The sequence below is a fragment of the Biomphalaria glabrata genome, chromosome 17 (assembly GCF_947242115.1).
Source record: "Biomphalaria glabrata chromosome 17, xgBioGlab47.1, whole genome shotgun sequence".
NCBI classification, from domain to species: Eukaryota; Metazoa; Mollusca; class Gastropoda; family Planorbidae; genus Biomphalaria; species Biomphalaria glabrata.
Window position 1 is genome coordinate 546,539 of NC_074727.1, and position 20,176 is coordinate 566,714.

Below are 20,176 nucleotides of genomic sequence, written 5' to 3' on the forward strand. Positions count from 1 at the left end.
ATTAATTGATTGAAACAGCAAAATGAGCCGCTCTATATTAAGTATCTAGATCTAGATTTAGATCTAGGTACACGTTTGCTTTCACTAAACGTATATCTAGGTCAAACTTTTTCCCCGTGTCTCCAACAAATCACGTGCATTTTAAGTTATAATTAGATTCTAGATCTAGAATCTAAATATGGCCACTCATGTCTCGGAAGACAATGAGTCGGGAAGACAGGTGAGTCACTGGCTTTGATTTCGTTTTGAGATGGGGCAGAATTTTTTTGTGACTGATTAAGCCTTATATTCTGGAGTGGCAGAGTTTGACACAGTTCGTGCATGTATAGATCTATATATGTGTAGTGGCGTGGATATCTTATCAGGAAACACCGGCCACCCCGATATCCACGTGACCCTTCCCCCTAAATGGCACCTTCCCTTGTGTCCGCGCATGACAAGGCAGACCAACATGGTCACTGTTGATTCGACCGGCATCTCCCGTATGTTACTGGACCTACGTCGTCTCCACTCCCTGTTTGTGTCTGGTTCTACACCATGTGTTTATGTATGGCTGCAGGTAATTACATTTTACTTTTTTATGTTATATTGTAATTTTATTTAGTAGTCTACATACTAACATAGAATATCGCTACCCCCGGATTTCGTCCATGTTGTTGGACTATCGTTATTTTTAGAAAACCAGCATGTAAATGTTTCCATTTGTTAGGGTTAGGGTACCTTTAGACTTAAGTATACCATACGAATTAGATCCCATATAGAATGTTAACTCAATGAGTGCGGAGCGTCTATCCCATAGATGGTCTGTCCGCCCTAAACGCACGGAACGTATATCCCATAATAGACGTTCTTACCCTACCTTTGTTTCGTTGCATTTTTTATTTTTTTAAATTAAAATTTTTAACTAACAACAGTGGAACTATTTTTACTTTATAAAAGAGTTCTTCATCCTTTGTTTACATAGAAATGAGAAGCTTTCGGCTTTATTTAGACATTTATTTATTACTTTTTTTACAATGTAAAAAAACGTCGCCATGACTACGCTATTCCAAGACACACCCACAATGTTGACTACTGAAGAAACTTTATAATCATTCTAAAATTTATCACAAATAAATAGTAATAATGAAGAATTTGATCTAGATATATTATATAGATAGATTAGATCCAGGTAGGTCTAAATTTAGCGTATTTATATTTTTATATCTAGAATCTATATTATTAGTATATAGATCTAGATACTAGATCTAAATCTATTATTGTCAGTAGGTCAGGTGTAGTCTGTAGATCGAGATTGACTAGATCTAAGCTTTTATGATACTTTTATCTATAGACTTGGACTCTAGATCTAGTCAATCTAGATATATCTCTAGATCTAAGCCAATCTAAGCTTATGGTAAATAAAAAGAAAGGAAATGGTAGATCTACATCAAATAATCATCCACTGTGGGCATTTTTTCCCCATTTTCTTTTTTTTTTTTTAGTATTCTTTATCTGTAAAAATCTACAACATCATGGCTATGCTTGTCCAAGACACACCCACAATGTTTACTACTGAAGAAGCTTTATTGTTTTATTTATACTTCTATGAATTGTAATAATGAAGATCTTGATCAAGATTTAGCATAGTGTTACGTTCTCTCCCTTAATCAGGTCTTCTGTAAACACTGCTAAAACTCAACACAATACATCAACACATCAAGAACCTGACAACAAGAGCTCAACAATAATCTGGTACTTTAATAATGAGTGATTAAGTAGATAACAGCCAATACTAGACAATTGGCATCAAACACAACAACTAAAATGTCACTCTGTACATCACCGTACAAAACTCTACTGTCTCTCTTTCTGGACTTGTACATCAACACATGAGGATTCGACCAGGACCGACTTCATGGCCGACTAACAGTCCCGGTCTCGACGCTCTCCGGTCTTGAACTGCCGCTTTCCTACACACTGTCACTCGTACACGCAGGCTTTCGATCACATGACCATAACATTGGTCATATTTGCGTGTAATCGTAGTACTGTCCCTTGTCTATGGCCCCGCTGACCTGAGTGATTCACGTGTGTGTCAGCTGAGCCTATAGTTAACCCTTTTGCGCCGCCAATAGGGTCGTAACACTGCCCCCTTCTCAGATTTGTCCGTCCCGGACAAAATCTAGCACACGACATGGGCAGTGGAGGTGAATCGATGCAGGAGGAGGTCTATCGGTGGGGGCGACAATGGGCTTATATTGCCATTTCGATGGAGCCATCTGCGTTGTATACTGCGTATGTCTCTTTCTCCTTCTGCTCCAGTTGACCTTCACCTGGTTGCACAGACGTTGTGGTTGCATCGCCATCCACTTTGGATTCAGCAACCATCGCCTTCTTCGGTCGCTCACTACTGAGAGCAGCCACTTAACAAATGGGAAGGGATATGTCAGGACAGGGGTCACCAAGATCGTTGGCCTATCAGGTTGTTTCATAGGGCTTTCAAGAGATGGGTTTTGGGAATGGGTATTAGGTCCACAGGAGGGGAAATAGTGGCACACATCATCTTCAGGCTTGTCAGGAGGGCAAACTAGTGGAGCAAGTTGGCAGCACTCCACTTGCGAAGGACCCTCATCTTCAGCATCAGGCTCCAGTTCACTTAATTGACCAGAACCAGGGCTTCTCACTATGGTCTCGTCAGCAGGACAAACGTCAGTTGGGTGCAGACCTTGCCGATGGGTTTCTTGGAGTTGGCGTTCTCCCTGCGGAGCTCGACACATAACGTTCTTGCCAAACATCTGGGTGCAGCCACCAAGATTTGAGTTCCTCTCAACAGCACTGACAGATTGACAGATGTCTTTAATGTCCTCAGCTACAGGCTTGAGGTAAGACACGACGTTGTCATGTTCTATCTGGCTGATGGAGGCACTCACGTCATGGACGTCTGTAGCAAAAGCGTTGGTTGAACTATTGGTCTCGGTCTCTTCTCTTGTTTCTTCACCTGTTTCTTTCTGCGAGTCACCCTTGATCACATTCTGAAAGCCAGCCAACATCTGTTTTTGAAATGTGATCAAGAGCTCTACAACATCGGGTTTGAGTTCAAAGAGGTACGTGTTCGGATCTTCCTCTTCATCCACTAGGGCTTGCCGGAGACGTTCTTTAAGAGTTTCGTTGTTCTTTTCGTAGTACTTCAGTCCTCGCCATTTCAGCTCTTGTTTCAGTTCTTTCAGATTCAGTTCATCTAGCAGTTTTACAGAAGCCATAGGAAATCCCACTTCTGACACCAGTGTTACGATCCTCTCCTAATCAGCAGGCCTTCTGTAAACACTGCTAAAACTCAACACAATACATCAACACATCAAGAACCTGACAACAAGAGCTCAACAATAATCTGGTACTTTAATAATGAGTGATTAAGTAGATAACAGCCAATACTAGACAATTGGCATCAAACACAACAACTAAAATGTCACTCTGTACATCACCGTACAAAACTCTACTGTCTCTCTTTCTGGACTTGTACATCAACACATGAGGATTCGACCAGGACCGACTTCATGGCCGACTAACAGTCCCGGTCTCGACGCTCTCCGGTCTTGAACTGCCGCTTTCCTACACACTGTCACTCGTACACGCAGGCTTTCGATCACATGACCATAACATTGGTCATATTTGCGTGTAATCGTGTAATCGTAGTACTGTCCCTTGTCTATGGCCCCGCTGACCTGAGTGATTCACGTGTGTGTCAGCTGAGCCTATAGTTAACCCTTTTGCGCCGCCAATAGGGTCGTAACAATAGGATGAAGCAGACTTGGACATTATTAGCATTTAGACTTAGATCTAGTATTGCCTTGCTTAGGCCTTAGCCTTAGACTATAGGGCTAGGTCCTGAATGTAGATCAAGGTTGACTAGATCTATGCTTTTATCTTTACACCTTTGTAGATTCCTATAGAACTAAGCCTAAGATAAATGAAAACAACAGAAATGGCAGATCTAAATCCAATATTCATCCACCATGCTAGGCCTTTTCTTGGTATATTTTCTAGCAATTTTTTTTAGTATTGCTTTTTGGTAAAAATCATCACCATCACAATACTGGTTCAAGTTGCACTCCAAAAGGTTTACTACTAAATAAAAGTAAAGTATAAAACTATTCTAAATCCATAATTTATCACAAAGGAACAGTAATAATGATCTATTAGATGTCTATATCTTAGGTAAAATGAATTAGGATTTTTATTGTCCTTCATCTAGTTAGAGATTTAGGCTTTGATCTCTCGCTAGCCTATGTCTTGCACTGGTCTAGTATTAGAATAAAAGATGTTCTAGGCAAATAAAAAGAAGACAAATCTAGATCTATATCCCATTGATTCAAATGTACATAATATTTGAGTGCATTTGGTTGATAGATTTAGTACTGGTATCTATTGTTATTGGTAGTAATGAAAAGCGCAATAATTTTCACTTTTTTTTCAGACTAAAAAAAAACAGGTAAAAATAATAATATAATCAATGATTCATCATCTTTTATTGACTGTTTTATCAGATTTCTTTTTGAAAATGCTGTAAATAGTCTAAATATGCTGTTTCAACAGTAATACAAAGAACAAAATCTAAATTTAGGTCTCAAAAGTTCTAAAGTTGGCATCCATTTTTTTTTCTGAGTGTCATATTATTTAGATTATAATTTGTATCTTATATTTAAATAGAAAGATGTTTACATTTTCACATTCTCCATTCATTTATTTTACTTTGATACCAAATATGTTACTATAGCATTATTGGTACTTAAACAATAAATTTTTGTTTTAGCCATGTTTGGAACATTTTCTTATTTTTTTTTTAAAAAGTAGCATTTTTATGAAAAAAAAACACAGCAGTCAAAGAGTTAAATGTCCATCTTGTTAATTTAATTCTACAACCAGTGTGTAGATACTGGCTTTTATGAACCAGTTGTTCTATTTAATTGTTAATGTCTTTTATTTTTTGTAATGTTTCGGGTGTTCCATATCTCTCTTGTGTTTGTATAAGACGAGATGGTTGGTTTACACTATATGATTTTCTTTTCGTTTTTTGTTAAGATTTAGTATTTAGACTTTGATGTTGTGTCTACAACTTGGTCTAACCATTTACTGCTTATTAATTATTTTTAGTTAATGCTCATTATTATTATTATGTTTTATGTTTGCCTTTGGCAGGTCTTAAATGTATAATAAACAGTTAGGAATCGTCCTACGAGTTCCTTTCATCATTAGAATTTAGTTGTCTTCTGTGCCAAACCCACCACATATGCATCTGTCCTACGTTAGCTTTCTTCTTCTTTCTCTCGACTGATGCGATGCAGCTTCGTTTCTTTTGCACTCAGCGAAGTTCGAGATAACACAATAATCAATAATAAACCAGGTCATTACCATGTTTTGGCATCTCAAATCTCGATTGATCTAAAATATAGCCTAAATATAGCCATAGCAGATCATGTTGTTACTCGTTAAATTTGATAGTAGACCTACAATCATAGATCTATCATCATGACACATGCTGCCATGCATGATGTAGATATTTATCCTTGCATGGTTCGTGATGGGGCTAATAAATTACCGTGGTAGGTGGTGAAAAATGCTCTAGATGTCTACAGACATAATTTGATTAATTTTGATGTGCAATTAAAAATGCAGTTGAGATTCTTATCAAAAGATAAGATAAGATACATAGACTATAGTGTGTACCAATAGTGGTAAAATGAAGTTGCTACCACTTTCTGTTCCCCACCTACCAGACTGCATTTGTTTTGAATAGTTTGAAAAGCAGACTTTAATTTTTGTCTAATTTTGTAATCAAACACTTGAGATAATTGTTCAACTTTAAATTATTTCATGTCAATATGCATTACTTAGGGGGTGTGGTGGCTGAGTGGTTAAGTGCATGGCTTCCAAACCTGAGGTCCTGGGTTTGAATCTCTGTGAAAACTGGTATTTTGAGCTTCATGATTTTTAGGGTGCCCCTACTCTAATGGACATCTGACTTTAGTTGGGGAAAGTAAAGGCGGTTTGTTGTTGTGCTGGCCACATGACACCCTGCTTGTTAACCATTGGCCAAAGAAACAGATGATCTTAACATCATCTGCCCTATGCCTATAGACTGTATGGTCTGAAAGAGGAACTTTACTTTCTCTTTACTATGCATTACTTACACTTTGAAATTCTCATTTTCTCATAGTTCAACTCAATAAATAGTTATTGGATTAAATGTTCTGACAGTTGTCACAAAGGGTGGGGACATAGACATTTAATTCATACATCATACTGCTTGTTCGCAACAAAGGACACATAACTAACAATTACAAAGGAATGTAACTCAAATATAACAAGTATTAACAACATTGAGTCCCAATCGTGTTAAAGCATACATGATTTAAACAAATACTTTCATTCATTAATAATTATTTTGTTTGTGTTCAATTTTATGAATACTGTTAACTTAATAGTGTAAAATTAATCATCTTTCTGCTTAAAAAAATATTATTTACAAACATGATGATGACATCATTAATAGATGAAAATCTTTGTCCTCTGAGCACAACATTTAGTTTAGGAAAAATGAGCTCACAAATATATGTTACAGCTTTCTATTAAATCTAGTTCTTTAGAAACTACATTGGTTTCTCATCAAGTTTAATTGTCCCTGGGTTCAGCTTTTATATAAAAACACTAAATAACTCGGTCAAGATGAACAGTGGATGTTTAAGTTGCAACATGTGAAGTTTGTAAAAATAAATGAATTCTTATGTTTGTATACCATCAAAAAATTTGACATTGTGACTTTAAGCACCACTGAGATGGAGATATCAATTATTTAATTTGGAAACATTTACTTTTTTTTCCTTAGAAATTTTGTTTTTGATAAAATGTTTTTTAATAAGTTTTAGAATTAATTATCTTGTTTTAACTGTAGGGGATTAAACTGTGAACCTTACCAACATTCATGTGTTTAGAAAATTCATTAAAAAAATAGAGAAAAAGATAAATGCAGCTCTTTTTTCTAATATTCTAATATTTCATTGTTTACACAACCATGAATAAGATGGATATCATTTGTATTTACTTTAACTAATAGTCACATTTCAGGGTTTTAAGACATGATCTTGAATATTAAAATGCCATTTCCTTTCATTAGACTTATTCTTTTCTACAGATTGTTGAACCAGTCATTCATTGACAGTTGTTTATAGTAAACAAAGGAACAAAATGAAGACACAATGTCCAGATGCATGAATTGGAGATTTAGTATCAAAAGAAAAAGAACCTCATATGCTGAACATAAAACTTAATGGTTTTTATATGCTCTGTAAGTTCTTTATTTACAAAACCTCCATACAATAACGTTGCGTTAATCATTAAAAAAAACATCTCCATAACTCACTAACAAAACATCACTGTAATCTAGTAATAAAAGTTTGCTCTAGCCCAATGAGAAAAATAGCATTTTTTTAAATATACATATGTTATAAACTTGACTTTTTTTTCTTAGCTAAATCACTTTTTAACTTGTCTTTCTGTCTGTGCCCCTAAAATTTTGCTATGAAAAAGTGCTACTAACCCATAGCCAATACGTTATGTCTGGTACTTTTCTATTCCTCTAATATTAAATCTGCCGCTGTTGGGAAACAGGTCATGTCCCACAGGACATGCGTGACGCAACTATAGTCACAATATACAAGAACAAAGGGGATCGGAGTGACTGCAACAACTATAGGGGTATCTTTCTCCTCAGTATAGTGGGCAAAATCTTTGCTAGAGTGGCACTATCCAGGCTGCAGGTGATAGCTTCTAGAGTCTACCCAGAGTCTCAGTGTGGATTCAGGAGCGGTAGATCCACTATAGACATGATATCTTCTCTACGACTACCGCAGGAGAAATTCAGAGAGAGAGACAGACCCCTTTACATTGTTTTTGTTGATTTGACTAAAGCTTTTGACATGGTCAGCAGAAGTGGCCTTTTCAAACTCCTGAGGAAAATAGGTTGCCCTCCCAAACTACTGAAGTTAATTGAGTGTTTTCACGAGGAAACTAAATGTACTGTCAAATTCAATGGAGCCCAATCAGCACCTTTTGAGGTTTGCAGTGGTGTCAAGCAGGGATGTGTGCTCGCACCTACTCTGTTTGGCATATTCTTCTCCTGTCTACTGCATTATGCGTACAGTGACATAAACGAAGGTGTGTTTCTCCATACAAGATCCTCTGGAAAACTAATGTATCAAGGCTGCGGGCAAAAACCAAGGTTAGGAAGCTACTCGTCAGGGAACTCCTGTTGATGCAGGATGATGCAGCTATTGTGGCTGATTCTGATATTCAGCTACAGTCCATGGTTGACAAACTATCTGCTGCTTGCCAGAAGTTCGGCTTAAACATCAGTCAAAGCAAGACTAAGATACTTGTCCAAAACACAAACACTGCACCTCAAGTAAGCATTAATGGCCAACCACTAGAAATTGTTGATTACTTTTGTTACCTTGGCTCCATCATATCCAACAACACTCTACTGGATAAAGACATAAACAACAGGATAGCCAAGGCAATGGCCACCATGTCACGGTTGCAGAAAAGAGTCTGGGACAACATATTGCTGACTAGCAGTACTAAAGCCCTAGTCTACCGGACCTGTGTGTTGAGCACCTTGCTGTACGGAAGTGAAACATGGTCAACCTACTCATGGCAGGAAAAAAAGCTGAATGTCTTCCACCTCCGATGCCTAAGGCGGATCTTTAAAATAAGGTGACAAGATAAGATAACCAATGAGGAAGTGCTACATAGAGCAGGATGCCAGGACATCCGCTCTGTTATCAGCAGCAGACGCCTTGGCTGGCTTGGCCACGTTCGTAGAATGCCAGTAGGTCGACTTCCACAGGACATCCTGTATGGCGATCTAATAGAAGGCAGGAGAGCCGCTGGTCGCCCACTTTTACGTTATACGGATGTATGCAAACGTGACATGAAGCTCTTCAAAATCGACACTGGCAACTGGGAAGAGGTGGCACTGGACAGATCCACATGGAGAGAGAGCATAAAGGAAGGGTCACAGATTGCAGATGTCATACACAACAGAAGCAGAAAGAAGGGTGAAAATGCAATGGCGCCTGGTGATTATATATGCCCAACCTGCGATCGCAGCTGTGTATCAAGGATTGGCCTCTTTAGTCACACAAGAAGTTGCAAAGGGAAAAGATCGTCTCTCGAGACGTAAAATGCCACAGACAATATTAAATTTAGTAGTTATCAATATCACTAATACAGTCAATTTAGGTTAATTGGACTACATTGGGACATGATTGATTCAGTCAACAACCAGATCAAGAGTCCAGAGCACAAACATCAAAGTGGAAAGGAAAAACTAATAAAATATCAAAAGTTGTGTATACAAGAAAGCTACTGTAATAAAGAAATCAAAATGAACACTTGCTGGTATTAGCAAAGCTCAAGACAATTAAAAAATGCCCATGATATATTATAGTTCAAGCAGAATAAAAAATGATTTTCAATTAAAAAAAAACAACATTTGGGCATTCCTTCATTATTATTACATCCTACCCCAAATCTCCTTTAGGATGGCAGGGTATGAAACTCTGGACAATCATGGTAACAGTTCACCCATCATTTTTTAACTCTTTTTGTTAATTTATTTTGTAATTCAGTATTTGATGATTTAATATATTTTATCTCAAAAATGTATGTATTGATTACAAATGTTCCTAATTTGAATCTTATTGTATCACCAGCAAAACATCAAATCTTGCGAAACCAGAGTCCTATCAATGGTCTTTTTCCTTCTATTGGATCTGACAAGAATACAAATAGAATAGCTCATGTTCAGGATTCTATTTACTGTGCAGTTGCTGTTTGGTCACTGGCTCAAGTTTATAAGTATTTCAGCTTTATCATTTCATGTTTGGTATTTTTAGCTGCTGCCTTTTTTTTTTCAAAGTCTGCCACTTTTATATTAATAAAAACTCACCTAGCACTAGTAGGGATAGAGATTTCTAAATTGAAAACCTCAGGTGGCATTAACTCCATTTGTTAGCGTTTCATAAGGAAAGATTTATGTGTCAAAAATATTAATAGGTATTGAAGCATTTGGGATACATGTGGTATAGGGTTAAAACAGTTTATAATTATGTTTCTTTTTTTTTCCAATATCCGGGTTGTATATTTCTTTTTTGACTTGAAGTGTGTATAATTCCTAATTCTAAACTGGTTTTAGTTAGTTATTATCCTCTGGTATCTACTTTTGGTCAAAGTGTCTTCCAAGTAAAGATACTGCAATGGTTACAAATAAATTGGTTCTCAAACACCAAACAAAAATCTACCCAGAAATAAGTTTCTTTATTAAACTATGAAACATAATTTCATTTCAGTCAGATTTTCATCAGAATAGATAGCAATCCTTTGTTAGTCAATGTCTCACTGTAAGTCAGATGCCAGGAGTGTTTAGTTGTTTATGATAATAAATATTTTAGCTAACAAAATAACTTGGAAAAAATTAAACCTTAAGATTGTGTTACAAAGATTTATTTTAAAGGTTAGGGTCCATTTTTTGGTCATAATTAATATTTAATTGGTGCATATTGACTTGAAAATTAGTACAGTTTTGATGACTAATTGAAAATTAGTATCTTTGTATGCACATAATTAATTACTTGATTATTTCTATCCAGAAAGATTGATGATGACCAGGGCAGTATCATTAGTTGGGCCAAGCTGATGATAGGTATGTTGCAATGTTGGATATTCAAGTTGGCCTCCTTCAGTCTTAGAGCGACTATGGTTCATCTCAAACACTTTTCCATGTGCAATGTTGGATATGACAGGCAGATAAAGTGAGTAGTTTGTTTACAACCAAGCATAGAATATCATTGCATATCAATATTAAAATCATATTGTTTTGGTCAGTGCATAAAATAACTAGGTTTGGATTACTCCTGGGTCCCAGGGTCTGCACGTAAATTACTTAACAATATGCTTTCTTAGTTTGGAAATCCAAGACATGTGCAGCTCTAAAAAAATATTTATTGGTGGTATAAAATTTCTCTACAAATCAATAGTTGGCTCTTGGGGGAGTTACCACCTTCTACCAAGCGCGTCCCCAGGTTGCGGATAGGGGAAAGACCCTTAGATATAAGGGTTAGCTGTGAATAGCAAATAAACAGCCATGGTCCAACTGGTTTGCAGTCATGGAGGATGAGATGAAGTATTCCAGTGGTTAGAATATTTACTAAAAACATCTCAGAAATCCAGGGAAATGATTGCAAAAAGTGAGTTTAGGGTGCTCTAACTCTAAACCCGGTAGATGAAACTTGTTAGCTAGGGATAGCAGTTCATCTAGGAGAGAAAACTCCGAAAATAAACACCTGCTGCCTTGCAGATGATCTTGGATGATCAAAGGCTATGGGAGCACACCCAGAAAGAAAAGCAGGCTGAAGTCGGAGTCAATGGGCCTCCTGGCGCATAACACATTGACACTAACCTCATCTATGTTGGAGTTCAGTAACCATTCTAATAGATGTGGTGTCCTGCCTGTGGAATCCCGCCGCGCAGGTAGGGGGCCCGGCTCTCCGCCTCGAAGGAGCCCACACAAGCGAGCTGGTGGTTCTTCTGTCTCTGCCTGTGGAGCCAGGAGCAGGGACAAGAAAGTAAAAACTACTGGCCAACATTCCAAGACCAAAAGTCTAAAAATCTTACAATGGAACGCAGAGGGCATCCAAAAGAAAAAAGAAGCTCTAAAAATATTTCTGCATGAGAAAGAAATTGATGTAGCTTGCATCCAAGAAACTCATTTGAACAGTAATCTTCTTTTCTCCATTAGAGGCTACACCTGCATCAGACAAGATAGAGAAATCAGACCCAGAGGAGGAATCCTAACCCTCATTAAAAATGACATCCCTACCACAGACATAACTATGCCCAACTCCTCAGAATCAGAAATAATGGGAACTAAGCTAATTCTCCCAGATGGAAATATTAATCTATTTAACTGCTACTTCCCACCAGACAAGGAAATAGAGATTGACCACATACAAATACCTGACCAAGAAGACTGTCTAATCTTAGGAGATATGAATAGTCACTCTCAGAGCTGGGGATACCCAGACCTAAATGCCAGGGGAGAAGAAATTGAAGAATGGCAAGCAGAGAACAGACTTATCTTGCTTAATAAACCTGAGGATAAACCAACCTTTTTCTCAAGAGCCTGGCTAACATCAACCACTCCAGATCTAGCCTTTGCAACTGACAACTTATCCAAAAAGTGCACCAGAGAAGTTGCAGACCAGCTAGCCACCAGTGACCACAGACCCATATTGATCAGTATCAATACCTCCTTCAAAATATCAGAAAACTCCACCATCCCCAGATGGAACTACAAAAAAGCCAACTGGCACCTATTCTCAAAGGTCACAGACCTATACACAACTTCAATAAACTGCAAATCAAATCAGGTTAATAAGTCATTCTCAGCTTTCTCCAAAGCAATCCTCCTAGCAGCTAAGGAATCAATTCCCAGAGATGCAAGAAAAGATTATATCCCCAACTGGTCTGATCACCTTCAACAACTCCACAATGCCACTATTGAAGCCAGAAACACAGTAGAAAATAACCCTTGTATAGAAAATAACATAAATCTAAAAGCAGCTAACGCAGTTTTCAGGGAAAATTACCTTTCCGCCATGAGGAAAAGTTGGCATGAAAAAACAGAACAACTAAACGTAGATAGAGACGGCCACAAACTCTGGCGTATAGCCAAATGTCTCAACCAGGAAGAAAACAGAACAACTCCTATAGTAATAGAAAAGGACAACAAACCCCTGAAAGGCCAAGAAGCAGCAAGTGAATTCATTAAGTTTTTCCAAAGCGTAGGACAAATACAAATTAATGAAAGTAGAAATAAAGATGTAAACTCAGAAATACAAGATAAAATTAAAGAAAACAATCCAGCTTACTCCTTGGGAATGACCACTAATCTTAAAATGAAGGAACTAGATGAATCCCTAAAAGTCCTCAAACCAAAACAAGCCCCGGGCCCAGACAAAATATCTAATGACATGCTTCTTCACTTGGGTCCTCAAGCCAAAAGAAAACTGCTACAAATATTCAATGCTAGCTGGAAATCTGGCAGAATTCCAAACATCTGGAAAAAAAGCCATTATGATCCCTATACTAAAGCACGGCAAACCAAGAAATAAACTGGATAGCTACCGTCCCATCAGCCTCACTAGCTGTACTTGCAAACTGATGGAAAGAGTGATAAATAGAAGGCTGACATGGATCCTTGAGTCAAATAACCTACTCACTGAAGCCCAGGCTGGCTTTAGAAAAGGCAGATCAACAGAAGATCAAATTGCCTTCATCACACAAGAAATAGAAGACGGCTTTCAAGAAAAGAAACCAACAACAATTGTGTGGGTTGACTTAGAAAAAGCATTTGACAAAGTCTGGGAACAAGGTCTCTTGCTCAAGCTAATCCAGCATCACATATCCCACAGAATGTACAACTGGATAAAGGAATATCTAAATAATAGAAAAGCCTTAGTTTGCATGCAAGGACAAAGAAGCCACACAGTGGGTATAAAAAATGGCGTCCCCCAAGGAGGAGTCCTATCCCCAACACTGTTCCTAATATTCATAAACGATCTAAATCAAAACCTACCAAGAAAAGTTAAAAGCAGCATGTATGCAGATGACCTTGCCTTAATTAGCACAGAAGAATATGTAGGAACATCGAAATTTCGATTACAGGATGCTCTCGATATACTCAATAATTGGTCCAAAGACTGGGGCATGTCCATTAACACAAAAAAGACAACATATACCATATTCTCACTGTCAACAAAACAACAAACAATAATATTAACATTAGATAAGGAAGCTTTAGAAAAAAATGACAGCCCTACATATCTTGGAGTCACCTATGACCCTAGACTAACCTGGAAAAACCAAATAGATAAAACACAGAGTAAAGGCATCCAGAGACTATCCCTCTTGAAAAAATTAGCTGGCACAGATTGGGGAGCTAATCACAACATCCTGAAAAAGACCTATACCAGTTATGTAAGACATGTACTAGAATATGGTGCCTCAGCATGGGGCTCAGCAGCCCAAACCAACCTAAGAAAAATAGACAAGGTTCAAAATATTGGTTTAAGGATTATGACAGGAGCAATCAAAACAACACCCATAAGAGCTATGGAGGAAACCGCTGCCCTGATCTCTCTGGATGAAAGAAGAGATAAAAATCCTTTCCCAATTCACTAAATTGGAAACCTTGGAAAGGCACCCACTCAGAACAAAAATCCACAAAACTGGCACAAAAAACCGTCTCAAAAGGACCAATTTCTTACAGGAATCTCTAAACCTAAAAAAGAAACACCAACTTGAAAAAATAACTCTGGAATCCTCGATACACTATAACGAATCTCTACCCTGGGACGAAAGCCCTCTTCCTACTATAAGGGACCATATTGAAAATATAAAAAGAAAATCTGATTACAGACCAACAGAGCTCAAGGAAATAGTGAACTGTTTTCTACATACCAATTACCCTAGCAATCAGTGGATCAGAGTTTACACGGATGGCTCATCCCATAAAGCCACCACAAATGGAGGAGCTGGAATACTTATCGAATGGCCAGATGGAGGAAAACTAGAAAAATCCATTGCAACTGGAGAGCTCTCTGACAGTCACAGAGCAGAAAGGGAAGCACTAGCACTAGCTGCTACCATGCTAGCAAATCATCCAAGTTCCCCTCACAGTCATATTGTCTTGCTAACCGATGCAAAAACAACCCTCCAAAGCTTGCAAAACTCCTCTTATTCCTCTTATATTAAAAACCTCAGAACAGCACTTACAAAGCTCAACAACAACAGCAAAAAAACTGTTATTCAATGGATACCAGCCCATATACAACTAGAAGGAAATGAGAAGGCTGACACACTCGCCAAGAGTGGGAGAACTAACTCTCAAATAAACTCTGCACTCTATCCAGAAGAAATGAAGAAATTAATTGTAAACAAAATAAATGAGAAATGGACGATCTTTCATCCAAATCACAAGAAAGATGACGCTTACTATAAGCTATTTCAACAAGACCAACGTCTAATCTTTCGACTCAGGACCGGACACAACAGAATGCGACAACACATGCACCAGAAGCTCAAAATTGGAACCAGTGAAATCTGCCCATGTGGAGTATCACCAGAGAATGCCGACCACGTCCTCCAAAACTGCTCTCTTTACCAAGAGGCCCGTATAAGACATTGGCCCCAAATCACCCCAATAGAAAGAAAACTATATGGAGAGCTCCCTGATTTGGAAACCACTGCGCAGTTCATCTCATGTATTGGTCTAGTCATATGAACACTCCAACATAACAATGAGAACGATGAAGAAGAAGAAGAAATAGTTGGCTGCATTATTAAGTTATCTTTCATTAGATATTTCTCAATCAAATAGCATTATTAACTTATGTGTCTTTAAATAAAAAGCACATTCATCATTGTTCTCAATTAAATGTCAAGTAAAAAGTTTCTCCATGGTAACAAAAAGCATATAATGTTTTCTAGTAGACTTCAAATTTAAAATGTTTCCAGTTGACATGAAATAGAAAATCGTACAAACATAACCTTAACTATTTGACAATAATGAAGATAATAAATTGAATGAATAATTTTGTCTGAATATTTTAGTGTGTTAAGTAAATATCAAATTTAAACTAGATTTGAGTACAATTGTTTTTTCTTTTTCAAAGGTAGAAAAGTTCAAATCCAATTAAGTCCAGCATATGCCCTGCACTCTACATTGTATCTTGTCACTGGTTACCCAGCATACAGAGGCAAAGAATATGAACATTTGCAAGTAAGTTGTTTCTTGGTCATCAGGAATCTGTAGCCAAAGACACAGCCATGTAGAAAGATAAAACTATTAGTAACCTAATGTAAAAAGCAAAAGTTACATGGATAGTGCATGAGTGCTTGGACATTGATTCTAATCTAAAAATGAATAATCCTAAAACGAGTCAGTAAATTAGTTATGTTACGAGCAGATGAGACTCTTAATCTTGATTAACAAACAATAATATGTCAATTAAATTACTCCATTTTTCGGTTTCTTCTCTTCCTATTTCAACACAAATTTGCACCTTTCCACATTCACACTATGCTGCACACATAACAAATTACCTTACAAGTGAACAATTCAGCAATATACAGAGCATATAGGATAAATGCCTGATGGAGGATGACTTACATCCCTGAGTAGATAATAGATCATGTGCCACCAAGCAGACATAAGACCTGTTTGATCAAAATGGATTTTTTTTTTTGTATGCCATTTGTCAGGAGTTTTAAAAAAACACCACCACAATGTTTTTCCAATTTAATAAGAACAAAAATAGAAATGCTATTTAACCTATATTTCAGATAATAAATGAACACCTTTGATTTGGATTCCTCAACTGAAGGAAACATACCAATACTAGAACAGTCTTAAAAAAACAGCAGTGAGGCCAACAACTAGGTCAGTGAAACACTAGGTTTAGAGACTTCAGGATCAAAAGACATTTAGCATTGCAACAAAAGTACATAAACTAAACAGTAGATTAACAATTAAAAAACAAAACTTGATAGAATGCTCAGAGAGACAAATAAATGATTTCTAGTTCTTTAAATTCTCAATTAATCTTTTTCAATCATGAAATGAGTCTGCCAAAGTTAGCCAATTTCATAGTACAATTATGCTAACTGTACACCTGCTTTGGACTGATGGCTCTGGGTTTAAAATCTGTCTGCCACAATCCTCTCCCATCCTCCATGAGGTTTGGGATGAGAGGAAATAGTCTTCAATTTTCTTAAGTCATTAAGTGACTAATTAACATGAGCAATTCAATATCATTTTTAAAAAGTCTTCTGGTGTTTTTGACTGATGCAAACATTATTTATATACTTTAAGTGTCATCAACATGATCAGTGCTTCCCTCTAACAATCCCTATTTATAACATTTTTGAAGTAAGGTCTGTATAGTATAAGATAAGAAGATAAGATATAAAAAAGAAAAGCTTATAGCTTTAAATGTTAAAATTATCAACCAAAATCTTAAATCTACAACAAAAAAAAATAAGTTTAGTGTTTTACAGTGTAAGAATAATACAAAACAAATCTTTAGCTTGTGATTAATTTGTGAAAGATTGTCCCATACTAAAGAACTATGAAATGAAATTAACATTGCTCTTCTATAATATTAGTGCAACTCTGAAAGACACTTCAGAGAGTCTAGTTGACTAGATTAAAACTGTTGTGAGAGACAATATGACCTTTCTTTTCACCTGGGAAAGATCATGACAGATGGAAAACCTTCTTTTCATAGTTATTTCAGGTTGACAAGGGGTGGGAATCTACTGGAATGGTTGAACAATAACAATATCACGCTAACCCCCACTCTATACTTATGCAGTCATTAGTCAAATCATTGTTTTATGGATGTAGAGCCTTGACACTTTCAGCTGATTCACAAATATGGATGTGAGTCTCAAGATTATTTCTTTGTTTACATATCTAAATATTTCCTACACTATGCATGACACAGATTTAGAAAATAAATATAATTAGCTTTAGGAACTAAAGATCACTAAGAACAGCAAGAGACTGATACAAATGGTTCCCGGTCATTTCATTCACAGTCACTTCATCGCAGTCGATTCATCTTTGGTCACTTCATCTTTGGTCACTTCATCCCCTGGTCATTTCATCTCCTGTTCATTTCATCCCCTGGTTATTTCATCTGCTAGTCATTTCATCCTCTTATCCACCAAATAATAATTGTAAAAAGGTTGAAATTAACAGTATTTCATTTTATTTCATTTACAAGACAAAAAGTGTGACACATTAAATAAGAACAGAATATAATGTCATTAAAAATATACAAATTTAACATTTATAGATATAGAGCTAATGTAAAGATTATTTTGCATGTTAATTGAAATCATTTATAGATAAAGAGCTAACGTTTATAGAGCTAAATTGTTTTTGCATGTTAATTGAAAGATAAGATAGGCTATTGAAAGTTGGTACAGAATACAATCCATTGATTCGTATTGCTGTACATTGTTGATGGTCTATTTTGTTGATGAGTATATATATGTTAATGGTGCATGCGAGTCCATATGACACAACAACAGAATGAATCAAGAATATACTTAATAACGCAGGCTGATAACTTCAACAATTTAATAAACAATAAAAAGGGCACAGTCCTCTGTCGTCGCTAGCCTAGCGTCGTCCTCCTAGGCGTCTTGTCCGTTATTCTTCTTGTTCGTCATCCTACTCTGTTCTTACTCGTCACATTACTTAGGAAAAACCTGATTCACATCAACTTCTACGCATTTTGTGTCATTACATATTTCCTCCCCCCTTTATCAAAAAAAAAATTTTGTCAATTTTTTTTTTCAGTCTAAAACACTATCCCTACTGTCATGTCTGTACAATATACATGGCCAAAATTTTGGGGAAAGACAAAACAAACATATATCTTGATCTTGATGGACATCATCATGTTTCCCATCTTCATCAGTTCCTGGTGTCCAGAGTTTTTCAGAGTAAATACTGTCATTGGCTATACGTGCATTGTTGATCGCCTCACATCACACCAAACCTTTCCTGTCAGACAAAATGTAATATTTGTGTCAAAACAGCTTTCCAAATTATTCTACCTGACTTTTTGTTGGGTACCAATAAGTATATTTTCTCTCCACTTACCATTTCCAAACTGACCTAGCCTTTTACTAATGAATGATAATGATTATATATAAAAAAAAATTGACTGTAGATGATCATACTTACTTTAATTTACACCTTTGACTTTAATTATCGGAAAATATATATATATATAATTATCTCCCTTGATTTAATAAAAATTCCCAATTTATATTTTACTGAGTTATCTTCCTTTAAAGGAAATAAAATATAGTATCCATATATAAACAACTTATTCATACCCATTGACTAGAACATATACATATATATACATGCATAAACAAATCAAAATGAATAATCATTATTTACAATAGTTTATCTCACTGTAACTCTTGACAACATGTCAGCTACAATATTGATTTCTCCCCTAATAGCCTCTAATTGAAAATTATATTCTTGTAAAATTAGAAACCACCTGTATAATCTACCATTTTTAATACTTTTTTCTTGCATAAACTTAAGAGGCCTGTGATCAGATAACAATATGAATTTGTTTCCCAGTAAATAGCTTTCCAACTTAGTTACAACCCAAACAACAGCTAAAGCCTCCTTCTCTATGACACTGTATCTCTTCTCAGTATCAGATAATTTCCTACTTACATAAATTATTGGGTGTAATTTATCATACTGTTGCATCAAACAACCTCCTATAGCACTACCAGAAGCATCAGTAGTGACATAGAATATTTTAGAAACATCTGGTAATCTCAATATCAAATTTGTAGAAAAAATATGCTTAACTTTCTCTATAGCTTCTACACACTTTCTATTACAAGTCACTTTTCTAGGCTGTCCTTTCTTTAATAACTGGTTTAATGGATCAACTATCTCTGCTAAATTTGGTATGTATTTTCTATAATAGTTTATCATCCCTAGTATTGATTTAATCTGTTTTTGTGTTGTTGGTATTTCTATTTCTAATATCTTCTTTACATTATCTTCAATGGGACTGATAGTATTATTTTTAACTCTATGTCCTAAAAATGTGATTTCTTCTAAGCCTATCTCTACCTTTTCTGCTTGAACTGTTAGACCATTTTGTTTAATTAACTCAAAAATCTCCCTAATTCCTTTTAAATGTTCTTTCCAATCCTCATGAAAAATGCATATATCATCTAAGTAACAGATTACATTTTTTCTATGACCTATAACCGACATCATCATCCTATTAAAGGTAGCTGGAGCATTTATAAGCCCAAAGCTCATAAAGTTCCATTGGAATATTCCATAAGGAGTGATAAATGCAGTATAAGGTTTAGCTCTATTGGTTAAAGGAATTTGCCAATATCCTTTTGTCAGATCCAATTTTGTAAATACTTTAGCATTGGACAATTTGTGTAATATGTCATCAATGTTAGGCATAGGGTAAGGATCAAATTCAGTTATCTTATTTAACTGTCTATA

The 20,176-nt window shown here is 36.2% G+C and overlaps 1 protein-coding gene across 1 annotated transcript; it reads left to right on the plus strand.

The window, feature by feature from the left end:
• The first annotated feature begins 397 nt into the window (after positions 1-397).
• Positions 398-18,130, plus strand: LOC129923647 (probable phosphorylase b kinase regulatory subunit beta). The gene is made up of 7 exons (XM_056015657.1): positions 398-559; positions 7,172-7,324; positions 9,753-9,897; positions 10,389-10,439; positions 10,689-10,850; positions 15,774-15,880; positions 16,444-18,130. Exons 2-6 carry the CDS (start codon positions 7,288-7,290, stop codon positions 15,775-15,777), a joined length of 399 nt encoding a protein of 132 aa, XP_055871632.1. The 5' UTR covers positions 398-559; positions 7,172-7,287; the 3' UTR covers positions 15,778-15,880; positions 16,444-18,130.
• The last annotated feature ends 2,046 nt before the right edge of the window (positions 18,131-20,176 follow it).

Coding starts and splice junctions, on each gene's coding strand:
- LOC129923647 (XM_056015657.1), top strand. CDS start 7,288: ATGCTGAACATAAAACTTAATGGTTTTTATATGCTCT. Junction 9,898..10,388: donor TCACTGGCTCAAGTTTATAA/GTATTTCAGCTT, acceptor ATTTCATTTCAG/TCAGATTTTCATCAGAATAG. Junction 10,440..10,688: donor TTGTTAGTCAATGTCTCACT/GTAAGTCAGATG, acceptor ATTTCTATCCAG/AAAGATTGATGATGACCAGG.